The sequence below is a fragment of the Theobroma cacao genome, chromosome 4 (assembly GCF_053813885.1).
Source record: "Theobroma cacao isolate CCN51 chromosome 4, ASM5381388v1, whole genome shotgun sequence".
Classification (NCBI taxonomy): domain Eukaryota; kingdom Viridiplantae; phylum Streptophyta; class Magnoliopsida; order Malvales; family Malvaceae; genus Theobroma; species Theobroma cacao.
Window position 1 is genome coordinate 1,373,392 of NC_142642.1, and position 20,235 is coordinate 1,393,626.

The window sequence follows — 20,235 nt, forward strand, 5'->3', positions numbered from 1 at the left end:
GGTCTTTATATGACAGAGTTTAATTAAAATGTAACGCCTTGGGGAAGAGAGTGAAGAATACGGTCAAATTGGAACGATTTGTGGCATTCACGAAGAGGGTAAGAAAGTGGAAAGTTTGGCTGAGGTTTAGGTGGAAAATAGAACAGGACAAGATCCTTAGATCAGCTTTTGCTTGTGAAGTGGGTTAATTTTGATTCTACCCATTGGATTTTTCTAATTTAAATTTATTGTTAATTATTAATTAATTTTTAGTAGAAAATTGTTTAATTTTTTTTCTTCACGGCTTTACACCAAGTTCACTTGTAACCCGTGTGATTAATATAGTAAAATATTTTTAAAATATTTAAAAACCCACTTTTAACAATAAAAAACATATTAATTATTATTTAATTGTGTACCTAAATTTAGGGACATACAAAAGTTGGTTAAAATCAATTTAATTGAATTAATATTTAAAATTCAATTAATTCAATTTGATTAATTTGGTTAAAGAAGTCTATTTGATTCAGTTAAAAAAATTTTAAGTTAGCTAATCGAATTAATCGACTTTAAATGAGTAAAAAATTAAATTACATTATTTACTATGTAATATTTGTTTGTTGGTTTATTTATTATATAATTAAATATAAAAACAAATGAGTTTGAATACATTCAAGCTTATGACTATAAAAAAATATTAGTTAAATAAATTAAAATCGAATTAACTGAATTAAGTCGGTTAATTAATTAATGTAAAAAAGTTGGTTGATTTAATTAAAATATACAAAGAAATCGATTAAGTTGAGTAATAATATTTTTTGATCAATTTAACTAACTTAACGAATTGTTCACCTCTATTTAAACTAATATTAAATCTATACGATAGAATATTTAACATTTGCAAATTAAGTTGATGATACTTCTTTTTTTTTTTAATGTGAAATTGCTTTGGGTTCCAAAGAGTCCTTTACTTGATAATTATTATTGCAATGGTGACTAAGAAGATTTCTCAAGTAAAGAGAGAATAAAATTTGTGGAGTATTTCAATTTTGAATATGCAAGCTTGTCTTTTATTCAACTATGGTGTAGTGAGTAGATGTGAGAATCTTCCATGTTAAGATTGTTTTATTTTCATCTTCACTTATATATCTGCCATTGTACTTACTTATTGTCCTATCAAAAGATATCTCATTTATTACTATTCACTTGATTTTTTTTAATATTTTAAAATATATATTATTTTAAATATTTAATTATAAAAATATCACATGATCGTATTATAATATAATATCATTATCTAATATAACATAATATGATTGGTGATATTTTAATTAATAATAAATAATCAATCCTTAGTCATGAGAGTATATTTGTTCTAAGCTTGATTAAATGTAATAAAAAATAAATAATTATTAAAATTTTCTTGAATTATTCAAAAAAAAATATAGATATTATGATAAAAATATGTCAACTATCTGAATAGAGAATTGAAATGCTGACTTTATGTACAATGAGAGCTTGGTTAAGGTGGGGAATGAAAATCCCAAAATCTGGTCCTTAACTTAGGAAGGGATTTACTTAGGAAGGGATTTATTTTATTTAATTTATTCATGTATATCCGAATAAGCCAGTAGTCCAATGATCGACCAAGGGGTTTAGTAGAACTCTCATATTTCAAAAGTTTTAAATTTTTATAATATATTTTATTTTTTTAAATATTAAAATTTTAATATGATTATTTTATAAATATTATCTTTATTCTTAAACACGTAATCTGGATTATGTCACTGTCAATAGTTATGGATTTTCGCCTAACTTGTGGGGCTTTTATTATAATAATAAAAGTTGTATATTTTAAAAGAAAAAAAAAAGGACAGCAACTGGTAATGTAATTTAATAGAATCAAGTGGTCACGAGTGGAAGACATGACATTTGCATTTAAAAGGCTAGGCAAAGGTCGGTGTGGCCCTCAGGCACTGCACTCTAGCTGTGTCCGGGGGGAAGCACCGCACCGTCTCTCACCGCCGTTCACATTTGTTTTTTTCCATTCCAGCACGTGATAGCAACTGTCCATGGTTGGCAGTGTTACAGAGATAGAAACGTTGAAAAATACTCATCCAACATGAAAATGACGAACGAAAGAAAAGAAACGTGTCAGAAATATTGCCGAAAGCCCTATCCAAATTCTCTTCCGAATTGGGATACCATCAACCAATTCAAACCACAGCCTGCCTTCTTGGTCCTCCTTTCCATGGTTGCCTTAGTATAATTATAAATTACGACCTATGTTATTAATTAAAAAAATATACTTAATAAGTAATAAAAGATTCATATTTATATACTTATGATGCACTTTATCTGATTCGTAACATTTTATTTTACTCAATTCCTGTAAAGTAGATAAACTCTTACACTAGTTTAGATTTATTTTGACTTTTATATCTTTTATAAAGGTTTTATATTAGTGAAAATCTAAATTTGCTTTAATATCAAATATCATGAATCGAAACTTAAATTCAATCTTGCGTGATTTTAAATTGTGAAAATAAAATTTAAATAAACTTATAAATCACGAACTTACATTCTAAATTCAAAATATATACTGATAAATGGTGGAATATCTATATTTATATATTTTAGACTTATCTCATTTTTTATTATTGTGAGATTCATGATATTGGTCATGTAGTATATTCAAAGAAAATATCACGTAATAAGTAATAAATGTGTTGGCATGTACACGAGTTAATTTGAAAAACCACATGAGTTGGATGTTAGTTTTTAACAAGTAATTAATTTAAATATTAAATTTTATAATCCATGATATTAATAAAATGATTTTTTAAAATGAAATGATTATATCAATTTTGTTTTTAAAAAAGTTAAGTGATAAAATGGATTCTTTCCTTTTAAAAAAAATATTTTTCAAATTTGATGCAATGATTGATATTAAAGATTTAATAATAATAATAATAATTTCAAGGCGTTGAATAAAGTTTTTGTTTGAAATAGTCTTCACATTAGCATTTGACATGGCTTTATATATTTTATTATTTGGATGTTTACCAGGAAGTTTTTTAGTGGTTAGATGTTGCACATGTGTACTTAGCTTTGCAAAGACCGAATAAGGGGAGAAAAATATATATTTTTAAAATAATTCTTCATCAACAAGGAATTTTAATTAATTTTTTAAAATTATTACACAGGTTTGATTAAATTCTAAGCATTTATAAAATCCATAATTTTATTTGAAAGACTTGAAATATTCAGCTTTGGTTGCAATATTTTGGTATTAAAAATGGATTTGATGTCTGTAGAAAAGTCATAAAGAACCCAGGGATTGCTTCTTTTCAACAAATTCTTTCAAAAGTATGAGGCAAAATCTTAATCTGAAAAAAGTCAAAGTAGGGAACAGAGAATGAAATTAAACCCAACAAATATTCTCATAAAACTTTTGAAAGCTCCAATGTTCCAAGAAATTTTCATAATTTGTCAACTTAGTTACATTTTACTAGTTATTTCAATGATATGATCACACTAATTTTGACTTTTAAATCTCCAATTTCAATTGTTTTTAACTAGAATATTCTGTGCATTCAGATGGTATTTTTCAGTATAATATTTAATTTTTTTAATTATTTAAAAATATTCAAATAAATTTTTATTCTTTATTACATTTAACCAAAATATTATACTTTTATTTTGAATTAAATAAACTCTTACTAGTCAAAATATTATTTATCATTTTATATTATGTGATGCTAATTTTATAATTGACATGTTATAATAAATGATGATGTGACATGTTGATATGAATTACTGACAAAACAATATGATATTTTTTACTCTCCATAGAGTATCACGCGAGTATAAAATGATAAATAATATTTTTAATTAATAGTAATTAATCAATTTTTAATCGTAAGAGTCTATTTGACTCATATTAAAAATATAAGATGTTGATTGAAAGTAATAGAAAAATAAAGATTTAATAAAATTTTTTTAAATAATTAAAAAAATTTTAAACATTATATAAAAAATAATTAATGTTTGTTTAAAAGTCACGGATTGTTTCCTTCAAAAAGAGAAAACACGAGGCAAAATCTTAAAAGTGGGGATCTGATAATGAAATTAAACCCAACAAATATTCTCAAAAAACCTTTCAAACCTCCGATGTTCCTCGTAATTTTCATAATTTGTCGACTTTAGTTACATATTCACTTGTTGTTTCAATAAACCAACTTTGACTTTGAAATCCCCAATTTCAATGGTAGTTAACAAGAACTAGAATCTCTTTAGTGTTCATATGGATGCTTCACAATAAGTTCATATTCCAGATTGGAATATTAGAGTGAAAACTTACATTTTGATCAACAGACTTGCCATAATTTTTTTGTACTTAGATTGACCCCTTGTAGTTTCTTTGACCAGAATAGAAAGGGAGAAGAGTTTCTAGATGAGCAAAAACCAAACAGGGCTTTAAACAACAGGTTCCAACTTGTCTTGTTCACACCCATATCTCAGAAACCCCAAGCACAAGTTCCATTATCCAATAATATCTCTTGGACATTGTTATCCCCAAACAATTCCTATTTGGCAGCAACTCACATCAAAATGTCTATGTCAAAAGGATAAAGTCTTAGAAACTTGTAGGGATTCTAGTCAGCTGGTAAGCATCATCTTCATTGCATCACAACTCTTCATCAAATGAATCATTGTTTGGGATTCATAGACTTTTTACCTATTGAATTTCTAAATGAAATTGATAATTTTTTTTTAACATTTGAAGCCACAATAAATTTAATTATAATTTACTCATCCTGCGTTTGATAAATGATTTGATTTAAATTCGTCCCATAATCGAATATAGGTATTCAAAATATCTGTATAATACCCAATTCTATTTAATAAATTGACTAAAAAATTTTTTCAACTAACTTTTATTATTTTTGAAAAAGAAAAATAGATTTTAATTATTTTTTTTTTCCAGAAGGAGATAAAGAATACTGAAACATGGACAGCATGACATGGGTATAAGTTTAGCTGTGATGGGTGGTCACGTGTGCAGAGAAGAAACCCATAAAATTCCAAACCTAGCAAATTCCATGTGATGCCCATCCGACAGTTTCATGATAAGAAGAAAAGAAAACAATTTAATAAAGCAAACATCGAAAAAGATTGTCTACTTTTCATTCATGGATTCCACACTTTAAATTTTTAATACTTTATCTCAAAATTCAAAAGCAGAAAAGATACCCAGATCATCCTTTTGAAGCTCTGCAACTCTGGGAAGTACAGACTCTCCGAGTTCAATCGAAGGTATGGAAAATCTTCATGACCCAGTTCTAAAAATTGTTGACTTTTGGCTTTTAGATCTTGAAAATGTGCTTCCCTTTTAGTCTTAAGCAATTAATAGCCGGCAAGCTTAATGGGTCTCTCTTTAATTCATGGCTTTTCCTTTTTATTTTTTTTTTCATTTTTGGCTTGGCGCTGAAACGTCGTTTCGTTGACTGCAGCCGCCGTTTTACTTTTCTTTTCTTTGGAGTGAATTTAAATGTGTTTATGGTGGCGATGGATAAATTCTATTAAGATATGCCGTGTTTGGTAATCTTTAAGCCGTTTGGATTGAGTCTTGGAAAAGAGGATGATTTTAGTGGCAAATTAGTTCCAACTGAGCAATTTTGGAAGTATGCTTAACCGGGAAGGCTCTTCTTTGGCTGTTTTAAGGTCGGTGAAGGGAAGCTTACGTTTGTGAATTGGTCTCTTGAGGTTTTTTGGTAAAGGTGGATAATAGGAACTTTCTTGGAGAGGCTAAATAGTGTATATCCTATTAAGTTTTAATTTCTTGCTTGCTTATATATATTTTGAATGCTTGCTTTGGTGAGTTTTCTATTTTGATTGGTTTGGTGACATCTTATATTGCATTCTAGAGGGGAGAAGATTAGATAAAATATTATCTGCTTGTTTGGTTTTGGCTTTTATTGGTCTTAGATTGATTTCGTGTGTGGTATAGTGAAAAGAAGAAGAGGGTTTTGGAAAAAGATTTCAGGAGGTTGTTTGGAAATTTCATTCCTTAATTGTCTTTCATTAGTGGCTTCTGGTTGTTCTTGGTGTTTATATCGGGGCTTTTTGCTTTTAGGTATTTTTGTGTTTGGCCTGTAGGTGTTGATTTAGATTGGTTTGCTTGATTTGGTGTGCCGAGGAAGGAAGCAGTTGTTTCGTTAGGAATTGGGAATTTCTTGTAGATATTTTAGTTGATGGGGAGTAGTAGTTCAAGGGAGGGGAGTTGGAGGCAGAATTCATCAATCCGTTCAAATTCACCTTCATGGAGTTCTCATCAGGGGTATCCTCAGTCCTCGTATGGTCATGAAAGCCAGGGTTATGCACCTCGTGAAAGCCAGGGTTATGCACCTCAATATAGCTACGCCTCCCCACAGTATTATCCACCTACACAGGACCCACAGTATCATCCACCTACACAAGACCCACATTATTATCCACCTACACAAGACCATGACAGGGATAAAAGGACGCTCGACAGGAGGTATTCAAGAATTGCAGACAATTACAACTCCTTAGATCAGGTAATATCTACATTGTTTTCTTTAATCAGAAGTTTTTCGATTTTATACTTTTGCCTTTTCCCAGCAACAAATTGTTACTGAATGTATTCTGTAGGTCTATTTTCTGGTGTTGTTGGTCAAGTTGATGAAGTAATTGTTGGGTGGCATGAATTATTTTCCTTGATTGCAGGTGACAGAGGCTCTTGCTAATGCTGGCCTTGAATCTTCCAATCTCATTGTTGGTATTGATTTTACAAAAAGCAACGAGTGGACAGGTTATGATCTATCTGAAATGCTGGTAATGTATGTTATGAGCATAGTAGAACCTACTGAATGTGGCTTTTTTTGTAGGCAAAAGATCATTCAATAGAAAAAGTTTGCACCACATTGGAGATGGTTTAAATCCCTACGAACAAGCAATATCAATCATCGGGAAAACCTTAGCTGCCTTTGATGAGGATAATTTAATTCCTTGTTTTGGATTTGGAGATGGTATGTATTTAATTTATTTTCCCTATTAGGATGCCTATTTATTTAAATGCAGATGCTAAGAATTACTCCTAATTGTTGGCAGCATCAACACATGATCAAGATGTCTTCAGTTTTTACCCAAGTGAGAGATTTTGTAATGGATTCGAGGATGTCTTAAGCCGCTATAGAGAAATTGTGCCTCATCTACGACTCGCAGGTTTCCATTACACTCCTGTTTTTCATTATTGTTTTGAGTTACCTCTTGAAGCCTATCCAACTAAATGATTATTACAATCTCTTTCCAGGACCTACATCATTTGCTCCTATCATTGAAATGGCTATGACAATTGTTGAGCAAAGCGGTGGCCAGTACCATGTGTTATTGATAATTGCTGATGGGCAGGTAGTTTGCTCTCTCTGTGTGTGTGGGTATTCGTTTAATTAGGTTTTAAAGAAGTAGATTATAGATAATACTACTCAGGTGATTACCTTGAAAGCAAAAATGAGCAGAAAGGAAACTTGTGTTAACATTGGCGTGGGAAAATGAATTAAAAAATGCTGACATTATTGTTTGCCGTACCATTTATGATTATTCTTGCAATGCTTTATTATTATTGTTATTATTTTTTGATAGTGGTTTAGAATTTTTATTATAGTGTTAGAGATGTTTAATATCACTAATACTGATGGTTGTTTCAGGTAACTAGAAGTGTTGATACTCAGCGTGGCCAACTAAGTCCACAAGAGCAGAAGACTGTTGATGCCATAGTGCAAGCAAGGTGAACATGATGTAAACCTGTTACATCCACAATATTTTGTCTGTGCAACCATTTCCCTTCTTACTTGTTTCTTATATTACAGCAAGCTTCCTCTGTCGATTATATTGGTTGGTGTTGGAGATGGACCTTGGGACATGATGAAAGAGTTTGATGATAACATTCCTGCTCGAGCATTTGATAATTTTCAGGTAACTTCTGAGTGCATACAAAATGTTTCATTTAGATATCATTTGTCTTTTGTTTATATGCTATTATTGTCATGCTTCAGTTATTAAGGTTTTTCTCCTTTTGGTTCTCTAGTTTGTGAATTTCACAGAGATTATGTCAAAGAATACAGCTCCATCCCGAAAGGAGACAGAATTTGCTCTAGCTGCTTTAATGGAGATTCCTTCACAGTACAAAGCAACCATTGAGCTTAATATTCTGGGGTAATAACTCATTATGTGTTGGCCATTTTGAAAGGTTTTTCTATTAACCCTTTGCAACTCAAATTTTAATGGTGATTTTCAATTTATTTTGTTGTGCAGTGGTCGAAAGGGAAATGTTCCTGAGAGAGTTCCCCTACCTCCTCCTACATATGGTGCAGCATCTTTCAACAGCTCAAAACCTTCCCATTCTACCAGTTTCCAATATGGTGCAACATCTTTCAGCAGCTCAAAACCTTCTAATCCCACCAGTTTCCAACCAAGCGTCCCTCCTCATCCTGAAGATAGTAGTTCTGTCAGCTCAGCTCCCCCAGCTCCAAGTTCCACTTATGATAGCCAGGTATGAGAAATTTGATGTAGTTGTTCAGTTGGCCCATATATCTTCTATAATAACAGGCTGCATTGGCATTCCATTTTTTGAACTGAAACCTGAAATTGGGAGGCTCAACTGCCTTTTTCTAGATGCCTCAATTCTTCCTCCCTTCCACCTATTTTACTCTTTCACTGTATATTTGGTTGTTTATCTCGAAGGCTAATATCGCCTTTTGGTTGTTTTGAACAGCTTTGTCCCATTTGCCTTAGTAACTCAAAAGACATGGCATTTGGTTGTGGCCATCAGGTAAATCTCTCTAATGCTTTTCCTTCACTTCTTGGTTTAGATGTTTGTAGAGGAAGGTGCTGACATCAACCCACTCTTACTTTTTGTTTTGTCAGACCTGTGAAGATTGTGCAAAAGATCTCCAAACCTGCCCGATATGTCGAAGTCCAATTCAAACCAAAATAAAGCTCTACTTCTGATTTTGTTTTTCCTAAAATTTTTTTTGCCCATCATTCTTTGTAATTTGTTATTGAGAAGATGCAAATAGGGATAGGTCTGATGAAGTCAGTTTCTGGTGTCTATGACCCAAGGAAGTCATCCTTTGTACATTCTCTTTTGGTTTGAACCCTCTGTACATTTCTGCTATTTCACTATTTCATTTATTCATCTTTGTTGCCCTTAAGTCAAGATCAATGCTCCTTCCATATATTTGTCCACGTGAAAATCTATGACAGAAGCTGATGGATATTTAATAAATCAGCTGGAATTTGGTCTACAGTGCAGAAATTTACAGTTATTGGGATGTAAATTGGGTCTATTTCTGATGATGGTTTGACAAAAATCAGGCCTGGTTGTTAATGACTAATTGACTATGACCTACTATTTTCCTGAGGTGGCTGTTAAATTTGAGCCTTGGGTTGTTGTCAGGTCTGCATCTATCTCATTATTATGCTTGGAATAATTCATTCTTCAACTAAATCTTAGTTACTTATCAATAATAAGGTCACACCACATTATTGCTGTTTCATGATAAGAGTGTTAATTACCTTGCTTTGGAGATTCTAAACTTGTCCCATGTCTTCCCATAGGCTGGAATAATCAATTCCAAATTTTAGTGGATTTGTGGGAAATAGTGAATTCTAATTCTTCTGACCCTGCTGCAATGATAGCATAAGACTGAACATGTGACATAAAACTATAAAAAAGACATCAAGCGAGGCGCGAAGTAGGGACAGTTCTGCACTGCTGCAGAAAAATTTTGGAAGGTGATCTTTCAGCTAAAGAATAGCACATGCAATTGTGAAATAACAATATTTGTGAGCTTTCATTTAATGGCTTTGGTACAAAAATATACAGATCTAATCTCTACTTATTTATTGACCCAGAGCAGGCAGACATACATGGTAATTGGGAGGATGATGTTCTGTTTTCCTTCTTGATTTCCATTATTCTGGTTCCAAAACTATATGTATACACAAATCAATGAATCCCACAAATTTAGTTATATGTTTAACATAAATGAAAGAGGAAGTAAAAATTACAATTAAGGAGCAAAGCATGCACTGTAAGTATCAATCTTGAACCTTTAAAGAGGATAACAAGCATTAACTTCAAGTCTTTACTTAGAATATCAATATCTTAATTCATATATTGAATAATAGTTATAATGATGCAAACCGCCCATAATCACCAACCCTTGCATTTAATGCACTCAACTGTTCTAGATAGACAAAACTCTGTATTTCAGTCGAGATTAAAAGGTGAACAACTCATTCCCATCAGGTTCCGCAACCATTGAAAGAGACTAGCCACCTTCGTTTGCCTACTTACCTGGGTTATCTTCTGTTTCTGAAATTCCCAAGTGTACGATTGAGATGGCCGCAGCTGCCAAGTTCTCTTACCAGAGATTGAGAAATGGAGATGATGAGCTTGATGTTGATGATATAGGAGAGAGACTGACTGGGAGATCAAGAAGCTTTTACAGGCTTAAAAGGATACCTGTTAGGAGGAGATTCAGGCTTAAGGTTCCAAGCTTGAAAAGATTCTTGAGGGGGAAGATTAAGCTAGTCAGGCTTTCGTTTGCTAAGGTGATGAAGAGATTGAAAGACAGTCAGTCTCATTTTGGTGATCTTTTTGTTGGAAACTATGTATTCATTCAAGTCAATCCTACCACCATGAAATGCTTTGCAAAATCTTGTGAAGGCCCTGGCCTTAAAGCCTTGCCTTCCAGGTACTCTTTCCCTAGAATTGCTTGATGCTCTTATTGTCTTTAATGTAAAAGCAGAAGTTTTAACTTTTCCTTTCAGGCTTTGAATGTCTTCCTACTTTTCCTTCTCCTAGATCTTGACTGGTATAGGATAGCTATAACTATTTGCAACCCCTCTACTGCAGTCTGTAATAATCCAGGATTGAACTGTAACCAAAAGGGATCAGCTACAGTATGAATCTTGGAAACCATGTAATACAATTTCATCAAAGAAAGAATAGAAGTTCTGGAAAAGATTTCTATGTTTATTTCCTTGATACAAATCAAATACCTATGTGGTTTAATCATAACTCAATTTCAATAGCTAATGTTGCATGTGGCATTCCAGTTCAGGATTTCTTAATCAATGGATGCTATAGCATTGAAGATAATTCAGAATATTGTTTGCTGCCAAGTAATCGATTCATGTTAAGATAACTGTGACAGTTATCTCTTTTTATCTGCAACAGGTGCATCAGTAACACATCAGTCATGGTAAAATTGAATAACAACCCCAGTTTTTGCTTCCTTTTTAACTTAATCCAGAGAGGAAAATGGTTTAAGAAAGTAGCAAACACAATCTATGCCAAGAAATGGTGCTTGTGAGCATTGAATAGCAAGTGAGATGTGTCTGAATTCCTGTCACAACCAGGAAGGCATTAACTCTCTCCATCATGGAGATGTGAGAACCTTTACTAATTGTCTTGATGTAATCAGCAGCAAAATGAATGAATCATGTGATCTGGCAGGAGTTGGGAGGATGGGAGTTAGAAGTCAATGCCTAACCCCAAGAAAGTTGACTCTAGACACGTTTTGCTATTGTTGGCACTTGGCAGCAGCACCCGTGGCTTTGGTTTGGACATAGAAATTAGTTGTGGCACTAAATGAATCATTTATCCATTCCCATATTCCAACCCATGGTTTTGTATATTAAAATTAAGGATTATTGTTCTACACACCTCTAGACTGTAAACAATCTTTAAGGCATGTTGGGTTTTTTTTTTTTTTTTTCCAAACACTGAATGCTACTGCTATCTATATGATAAAAAATTCGATATCTTAATAAAGATAAATAAAATATTAAAAAAATAAAATATTTAAAATATTTTTAATTTTTAATTATAATTATATATAAATTTATTAATTTTTAAAATATATATTGTTTCAAATGCGTTAATACCTGAACATAAAATATCTAATATATATTTTTTTTCTTTTCACTCTTTCCCTCTCCCTGAAATCGCATGCACTCTGCCATCAGAGATTCTTTATTTGGTCTTATTAATGAGGCCCAAGAACCCTTCAAGGAAGGGTAGACTTGTTTTTGGGCCAAGTGGGTCAATACCCTTATCAAAACGCACCGGTTTGGCTCCATTACAAATAATTAAAGCAGAGGGTTCTGGGTTTTCTGGTTTTGGGAGCAGAGGCAAACCCTCCACTGGTTTTCTTCATTTTGCTTCATCAATGAAGTTCCTCTTTCGATCCGTTTCCGGTAAAAAAATTCAAAACTTTACAAATACCCATTTCTTTTGTTGACGAGATTCATCGAACTGAGAGCTTATCTCGCTTCCTTTCTTGTTCTGTTTTCTTTTTTTTGTTGTTCAAAGCTGGTTACAACAGGCCTCTGCTTCAAGCTCTGGGTTGCCGCCGGTTGTCGGATGTAACTGCACTAAAAGCCAAACGAAACTATGCTGAAAATGTCTCTGAATACAACACTGTCCTCACTTCTCTTGTCTCAAAACGAAGGTCCTGTCTTTTCACTTGTTGCTCTATCTGGGCCTTTTATTATTATTATTAGAATTTTATGCTACATTTTAGCCATTTCTTCATTATGAATCAATTATGGTTTGGCTTCATAGCAATTTTTTAGGAAGCAAAAGCAAGAGTAAATGAGTAATAAATAGGCATCGCCTTATTTGTTTGTGAATTGGGTGTTGGTGATGCAGGAATTTTCTGTTGAGGGATGTTTATGATGATATGATGCTGGATGGGGTGCAGCCAACTAGAGATACTTTCCAGGCTTTGATTATAGGAACCATGAGAGGGGCACGCCTGCAAGATGCTTTATATTTTAGAGATGAAATGAAGGCCATGGGATTAGTCCCTGAGGTATGTCGTGCTCTTTTTCTTTCCTAACTCTTTCTTAATTTTGCAAGTTTTACTTCCCATTTTTCATATTAATTTTGCCAACTCAAAATTGGCTGTTTCAATAATTTGTTAATTATATTAATATGACTTAAATTTCTATTTGTTCAATAGGTCGCTTTGTACAACCATTTGATCTCAACCTGTGGGAAGTGCAAGAATTCTGACCTTGCAATTCAGGTATGCCTCTCATGTGTTTGTAGCGATCTTTTATTTGTTTACTTTCTGTGTTCCGTTTGTAGCATTTACATCTATCAGTTTCTTTATGACCTCTAATTATTGAACCTCGTTGTTCTCTTTCATATAAGATTCTGGAAGAAATGAAGAGATATGATGTGAAGCCTAATGGACAAACTTACGTTGCTTTACTTAATGCATGTGCAGCAGCTGGACGATTAGATCGAGTGTATGCTACTATTTCTTTGGTGTAACTTTCTGTTTTTAAGTTCAATGACTGTGCTCAGATTCCTTGGTTTTTGGAATGCTTGTCCCTTAGCTGTGATAATATGCTGGTTCTTATGCTGCACAACAGTTAGAATGAATCACTTCTATATGATGAGAACTTTTGATATGTTCTTGCAAACAAGTGTCTGTCTCTTGCCTGTGACTTACGAAAGAAGATTTTGTAATTTTGAAAATTATGAAACTAACGTGCATGTAAATGCTGTAGGTTAGCAATAGTCCGTGATATGACTGCTGCTGGTGCTGCATTGAACAAGTACTGCTATGCTGGACTTATAACTGCACATATGAACAAGATGCCTAGAGCAGATGATATAGCAACAAAAGTAATAATTAGGCTTTTTCTCTACTTTGACTAGTGCTTCATTCATTCCTCTTTGTAGTTTTCTAAAATTTCCCTCTCCTCTCTAGATTATTGAGTTTGCCGAGCAGTCGAAAGGATGGTCATCTGTTGAAGCGTCAACTGGAAATGCTGCAAATGTGATGGCTGGCATTCCTGAAGAAGAGTTATACAACCTACCTACTGCTGACGTTGTTCATAGGCGCGGTTTCTTAAACAGGCAGCTAACTGTATACCATGTTGCATTTCATGCTTGTGCAGACCTTAGGAATGTAGAGGTATTGTCTCACACACTTCCAGAGATCAAATTTGTACCTCTCTCTGTCTCTCTCTCAAAGTACATATGCACACGTTCTGAGACATATGAAGTATTATATTATTGTTTTTGCTCTTCATAATTATGTCAATACATATACTTGTGCATCACAAGATGATATTATTGTTGCAATCCCTGACCCTTGTTTTCTGCTGTGAAGTTTTGCTATATCGTGGTCATATAGGTATATATTCTTGCAGCAAGCTTTTAATTGACATTAAGTTAACAGTTTTCAAGTTTACTTACTTGGCTATAGACTCCATTCTGCCCCCATCAACTAGTTATCAATCTGGATACACTAATAGCATAATCTATATGCCGTTTGGATGTTTAACCCACTGGAAAGTTACCTACCTTATAGATCTTTCCCCAAAACTTACTTTTTTAGTAAACCATGAAGCAGTCGCACTTTATCCATTTGTTTGCTTAGCATGTTTTATGTACTGTGTAACTATTTTTCTATTGAATTTTATTCATATATTTATCTTTGGTCATGGTAGGCTATTGAAACTTTACTGGAGATGCTCAAGAAGGATCGTAAAACACCGGACACCTTTATTGTCTGGCAAACTATGAGGTATACATTGTTTTGCATTTATTTGTCATTGATTCGGCCATTTTGACAGAAAAAGCTTTTAGGTTGTTGACAACTTCCCTTTACTACTCTGTCTTTCTGTTTTTGCACCCTTTTCCTGATTAGATGCTATTTCCATGCTGGAGACATTGACCGTGGTGTTCAAATTTTTCAAGAGTACTTAAATGGAGGGAAGCCTCCTACAGTGGAACTTTATGCAGTGAGTTTTACATCGCAATATCCATTTCTTGCTAAGATATAATTCTTTCAAATTTTTCTATTTTCTCAGTGCTGTCTGGATGCTTTTCCATTGGTTTCTTTGTCTCTATTTTGGAAAGTTCTGAGGATTTATATTGTGGTAACATTGGGTCTCCTAATTTCTAATGTATCATTTTACTGCTTAAACTGCATTATACATTCATGATATAGTGAAGTTCGCTTTTGCTTGGAAGTGGAGATAATATAAGATCGTCTTTCTAGTTAGAAATATGTGGCTGGCTTGCAGGGTGTTTTTACATTCTATTGGCATAAATTGAGCATGTCTACTTGATAAAAGGCTGGTTTTTAATATGATTAATCAATGATATACGGTTTAATATAGTTGAAAGAGGATAATCATTAAGTTATTGCAACTTCTTTGGTTGTAGACAGTTGTTGAGGGAGCCATGGTTGGGTATACTCCCAGAGGAATGCAACTTGCTCAAGAAACACTGGTATGTACGATAGGGCATAGTTAATTCATTAAACTTCTTGAGTATCATTATTGTCTTGGTCATGTTGAATATGGTTTTTCTTGGCTTAATGCAGGTCAATATGACTTCGAGGAACTTCTTCTTGAACCCTAAAATGGGAAGTGATCTCCTCCTTGTAGCTGCTGGTGAGAAGGTAAGCAAACATTTAAGTTGGTGGACATTTTCCGGGAAGGTGTATTTATCCGCCCTTGTTCACTATATTTGCTTCATTATTTTGTGAATGCTTGTGCAATCTCCTGTTCTTAGAACTTTTATGTTTCTGATGCAGACTGGTGGATATACAAATGCAAACTATATATGGGATCTGATGCAGGCTCGTAATATAGTTCCTACTCTTCCTGCAGTGGAAGCTTATTACAATGGCCTTAAAGTAATTCTTCTTACCTCTTATACTATCATTTACCAAAGTAATAGTTGTCTTTCATTTGTTCATTATCCCTTTGTCTATGTAGTGTGAGGAACATAAAATGTTTCATAAACGTAAAATATGCTGTAATTTATGCAAGAGCTTGTAATCAGGTCTATGTTTGGTCAAACTGCTGTGCCATGACTGAAACCTATGGACTTGACAATCTGAATTGTGTAAATTTACATATTTTCTTCTCTCTTATTGCAGGACCGTGAGATACCTGAAGATGACCCAAGATTGCAATTAGTTTCTCGTACTTTAAACAACCTGCAGCGTAGATTCAGAACAGGACCCGGACGACCTTAATTGAATCAATGTCATGGTTATATTTGTTTTACCCAGTAATGTTGGCATATTGAAGTAGGAACTTGAGGCAGAATCTTCTTTGCAATAATGGCTAAAGATGAATGAATTAGTTCCATAAAAGAAGAGATGGATGAGTTTGGCCTGAGGCATACATTGGGTGGTTTTATATTGTAACTGAAGTTGTTTTGTTAGTTAATTCAGTTGAGATTTTTTCTTTTTTCCGGAACAAAAAGAGATAATATATTACTGCATTATTATATAAATTAATAAAAAGGGCAGGTTCTTATATGAGTTGATGGTCAGAAATTGTCTTTAATAGTCTATTACCCAATTTTACTCTAATCCATAACCTATTATGTTATTATCAACAGAGTTAACTCGTTTGTTGTAACTTGTCGACGAGTTAACTCAACTCAGCCGGATACCTAAACATAGGTTATTAACAATTATATTAGTAAATACGAATATGAAACAATAAATTAATGTGTTGATGACTTAATTAATTAAATACGTATACAAATATGTTTATATATGTATGCAGAATGTCTATTGAATATATTATGATATGTTATGATATGATGTTTTAAATATGTCGATATGATTAATACATGAAATACGATAATCTTAATTTAAATCTGTTTAATTTTGTGTTCTCGAATTTTATAAAAAGATCATGTAAAAACTAGAGAGAGTCTTTTTTAAAGGTGGTTAATATAATTAAAAAAGATTGGAATTAAATAAATTTAAAACCATTTAGAAAATATTTGTGTTATAATAAGTTTATTAAAGGTTTTTCTTTTTTTTTTATGTTACAATTATTTTTGGAAATAGTGTATTCAAAGTTGGGCTATAAAAGTATGAAAGCCAATGGTGAATGGCCCAATAAGGCCATGGTCCCTGCAATGCCCTTCTTCTCGTCGAAACCAACTATAATTGCCCTTCTCAGTCTTCCAAAGTAAGCCGACCAGAAACTGGAAAGCAGGTTCTTCTCTTTGAAACCGATTCCAAACTGAGCCGACAGATGCAGAAACTGGAAAATAACAAGGCGAAGAAAATGAAAAAGAATAAAAGAAGAGAGAAGCAAAAGTTAAAGGAAACTTCAATTTCCAATCTTGAGGAGGAAGATGATGAACAACAGGACGAAGGGTTAGATGAAACTGACCAGGAAGCCGCAAAGGGTGACGAGGAAAAACAAGAGGCTGATGATGATGAAGCTGATGGTTTGGAAGATGGGAATGGCGTACCCAATAAGAAGAAGAAGAAGAAGAAGGAGAAGTTGTTGAAGGAAGCAGCTGAGGCTGATAACCGTGGGGTTTGTTACTTGAGCAGGATTCCACCTCATATGGATCATGTCAAACTACGGCAGTTGCTTTCTCAGTATGGGGAAATACTTAGGATTTATCTTACTCCTTCAGGTGAGCAAATATCATTGAAAATTTTCCCTCATAATGGGTTGCCTTTTAGTTATTATCATGAGAAAAGTATTGATTTTTATTGATTTTACTAATGCAGGTCATCCACCCCAAGTAAAGGGTAAGCGTACAAGACCCTCCAAGGTTCAAGAACAAGAATTTTCTGAAGGGTATGTCTCGTATAGCTTAACCAAATTTTTTTCATATAGTTGTGAATTTTTAAAGATTTCCCCTTTTACTTTTACAGTTTATATTTTGGCATTAAGAATTTCTGGAGGTTTTTACTTTGCCTCAAAGCTTAAAGATGTTGTGATGATATGGTTCAACAATTTTTCTCATGTTTATTCTGTAGGTGGGTTGAATTTGCTAGGAAAGGGATTGCAAAGAGGGTTGCTAATATGTTAAATGGTGAACAAGTTGGTATGAGGATTAATTACAATATAGTTCTTCTTCTTTGTAATTTCAGTAACATGGTGTGTCCTCTTTGAAGGTCTTTTTCCCTATATTTCTGATCTTTGTCACTCTGTTTAGGTGGGAGGAAGAGGTCATCATTCTATTATGATCTTTGGAATATCAAGTACTTAAGTAAATTCAAATGGGATGATCTTACCGAAGAAATTGGTAACTCATTGTATTGTGTTCTTTGTTTCACAATGATTTTGGTGTTATTTGTTGCTCGTCTTAGTTTTTTTTTTTTTTTTTCTCATGTAGCTTACAAGAGTGCAATTCGGGAGCAGAAGCTAGCTTTAGAAATTTCTGCTGCCAAGAGGGAGCGGGATTTCTATCTCTCTAAAGTTGACCAATCTCATGCACTAAATTCAATTGAAGAACGAATGAAGAAGGTAAACAACTTAAATTTTCTATGTGACACGTTGTCATCAATGTAACAGCTTACATTTTCAATTTAACTAGTTGTGGCTTAGCTACATAATGCTTCATATTTGTTCTCAAAGATACCACTCCAGTGCATGTTCCACCCTAAGGTGATATAATTTTTCTTGGCTGAATTTCATGTGCATAGTATCATGCTCATTGCTTCCAAGTTCTAACATTGGCAAATTATGTCTTCCTAGCCATTATCAGTGAAGCACCCTCTTCCTATTTGGGTTACTCTTTTTACCTGATCTCTTTCATATTCTAGTTTGGGTGGCATGTTTTTACATCAATCATCTTTGATATGTCAAGAGTGATTCAGATTGGAAAGAAGGTAAATCCCTTTTCCTTCTTGAGTTCTTTCCATTCTGGATCACTTAGAGGTTCAAGTAATCAAATTATTCGTCCACGTTCTTAGAAGGTGACCTTTTGTAATTTCATTTATAGATAACTGTATGCTTATCCAAAATCCATTAAAAGCTTCTAATAAGATTTTTTCACACTTGGTTTACTCTTCACATAATGATGGATTGCTGCATTTATTTCTAGTTAGCAGCAATCAGTTGACAGTAACTTTTTGGTTTAGTCTGTAATTGCCTCAACAAAAAAAAAAAAAGAATAAATATGTAATTGTGCATGTTCGGTTCCCTCATGTCTATGACTTTCCACAGAAGCAAAAGGTGCAACAGGAGTCTGGAACAAATTCTGAGCTGCCTGTTAGCCAGAAGAAGGTGATTCGCCAATTCCCTCAGAAAAAGCCAGTCACAGTTGATAAATCTGAAAGCAAACCGCAACTCTCTAAAGATATTCTGGCTGGGGTGAGTATTACTTGATAAGCAACAATTGTATCTGTTTTCTGTTCTACCCTGTTCCCTGAAGCTTGCTTCCAATGTTCTTTGCAGATATTTGCTGGTTCTTAGTGATCAAGTTCAAAGTGCTAGGTTGGCAGTCAATTGCAGAAGATTTGCATTCTGGGTGTAAGGTTTATGTTTGTGCATTGTATAGCCACTCTCATGTGGGTTAAGAAATAGAGAAAATCTTTGATTAAGCAGACAGCAACTAGGGCAAGGCCAGGTTGTTAGCACCATACAACTTTTGTAGTCTTCATGCAGAGGTGGGACTAATTTAGTTTTATCATCATACAGTTTTGAATCTGGATTTACACCAAATGTAACCAACATTTTCCCTGTATTTGGGTATGATTTATTCCAATATTAAACATTTCTTTATGTGAGGACTCATCTTGGTGGACATCTGTTCCTTTTCAAGCATCCATCATTTTTCAATTAATGTTCATTTTTAACAGTTCAAAGCAGTTAAGGACTTATACCATGATGAACATCTGATAATCCTAATCCATACCTAATTGATGATTAAAAAAATTTAAATTAGTATATCAATTAGTACTGTCAAGTCTATTTTACTTAATTTTATACAACTAAACTGGAACATATATAAATTATAAAGTTAAGTTACATTGAATAACTGTGTAGCTTCCTGTCTTCTCTAATTAATTTTTTCAAAGGATAAGAACCGGCACAAAGGTTTATTAAAATCTTACTTCAATAATTAATGAATAAAAAATTTAAAAATTAGGATTAACTTGATTATTTCATATATAATGATCACATCATATCAGAGAAAGAGAATGTTAATGGTTTTAATATAACGCATGATCGAATCATCGGTTCAATAGATACGACCATCGATTTTAATGTCTAAGCTTTTAATTAACATTTTAATTATTAAATCAAATAAAATTTTGCATTCACACTATATTTAATAACAAAATCTTATTTTTGAAATGTGAATTTAATACAAAGTGATTTTCCTAAATTTTGAAATATCTAATAATCTATATTTAG

At 33.1% G+C, this 20,235-nt stretch overlaps 4 protein-coding genes across 7 annotated transcripts; all 4 read left to right on the forward strand.

The window, feature by feature from the left end:
• Positions 1–4,992: 4,992 nt before the first annotated feature.
• Positions 4,993–9,223, forward strand: RGLG2 (RING domain ligase2). 4 transcript variants are annotated; one of them, XM_088805245.1, is made up of 12 exons: positions 4,993–5,298; positions 6,119–6,563; positions 6,733–6,817; positions 6,894–7,034; positions 7,117–7,230; positions 7,319–7,416; positions 7,713–7,792; positions 7,875–7,980; positions 8,093–8,220; positions 8,320–8,557; positions 8,780–8,836; positions 8,932–9,223. In XM_088805245.1, the coding sequence occupies exons 2-12, from the start codon at positions 6,237–6,239 to the stop codon at positions 9,013–9,015; spliced, it is 1,458 nt and encodes a 485-aa protein (XP_088661371.1). In that variant the 5' UTR covers positions 4,993–5,298; positions 6,119–6,236; the 3' UTR covers positions 9,016–9,223. The 4 variants fall into 4 exon arrangements, with proteins under 4 accessions (XP_088661371.1, XP_088661372.1, XP_017975585.1 ...); XM_088805246.1 differs by having other exon boundaries at positions 6,142–6,563; XM_018120096.2 differs by having other exon boundaries at positions 4,993–5,297; positions 6,179–6,563.
• Positions 9,224–10,260: 1,037 nt separating this feature from the next.
• LOC18600869 (uncharacterized) lies at positions 10,261–11,036 on the forward strand. The gene has a single exon (XM_018118779.2). The coding sequence runs from the start codon at positions 10,411–10,413 to the stop codon at positions 10,789–10,791; it is 381 nt and encodes a 126-aa protein (XP_017974268.1). The 5' UTR covers positions 10,261–10,410; the 3' UTR covers positions 10,792–11,036.
• Positions 11,037–12,093: 1,057 nt separating this feature from the next.
• LOC18600870 (Pentatricopeptide repeat (PPR) superfamily protein) lies at positions 12,094–16,373 on the forward strand. Its single transcript, XM_007031588.3, has 13 exons — positions 12,094–12,273; positions 12,389–12,527; positions 12,728–12,890; positions 13,041–13,106; positions 13,235–13,332; positions 13,597–13,714; positions 13,800–14,006; positions 14,545–14,621; positions 14,745–14,838; positions 15,266–15,331; positions 15,426–15,503; positions 15,639–15,740; positions 15,987–16,373. Exons 1-13 carry the CDS (start codon positions 12,246–12,248, stop codon positions 16,083–16,085), a joined length of 1,335 nt encoding a protein of 444 aa, XP_007031650.3. The 5' UTR covers positions 12,094–12,245; the 3' UTR covers positions 16,086–16,373.
• A 613-nt stretch (positions 16,374–16,986) lies between these two features.
• On the forward strand, positions 16,987–19,611 carry LOC18600871 (RNA-binding (RRM/RBD/RNP motifs) family protein). The gene is made up of 7 exons (XM_007031589.3): positions 16,987–17,500; positions 17,598–17,667; positions 17,850–17,917; positions 18,029–18,118; positions 18,209–18,339; positions 19,042–19,188; positions 19,273–19,611. The coding sequence occupies exons 1-7, from the start codon at positions 17,107–17,109 to the stop codon at positions 19,288–19,290; spliced, it is 918 nt and encodes a 305-aa protein (XP_007031651.2). The 5' UTR covers positions 16,987–17,106; the 3' UTR covers positions 19,291–19,611.
• Positions 19,612–20,235: the final 624 nt, after the last annotated feature.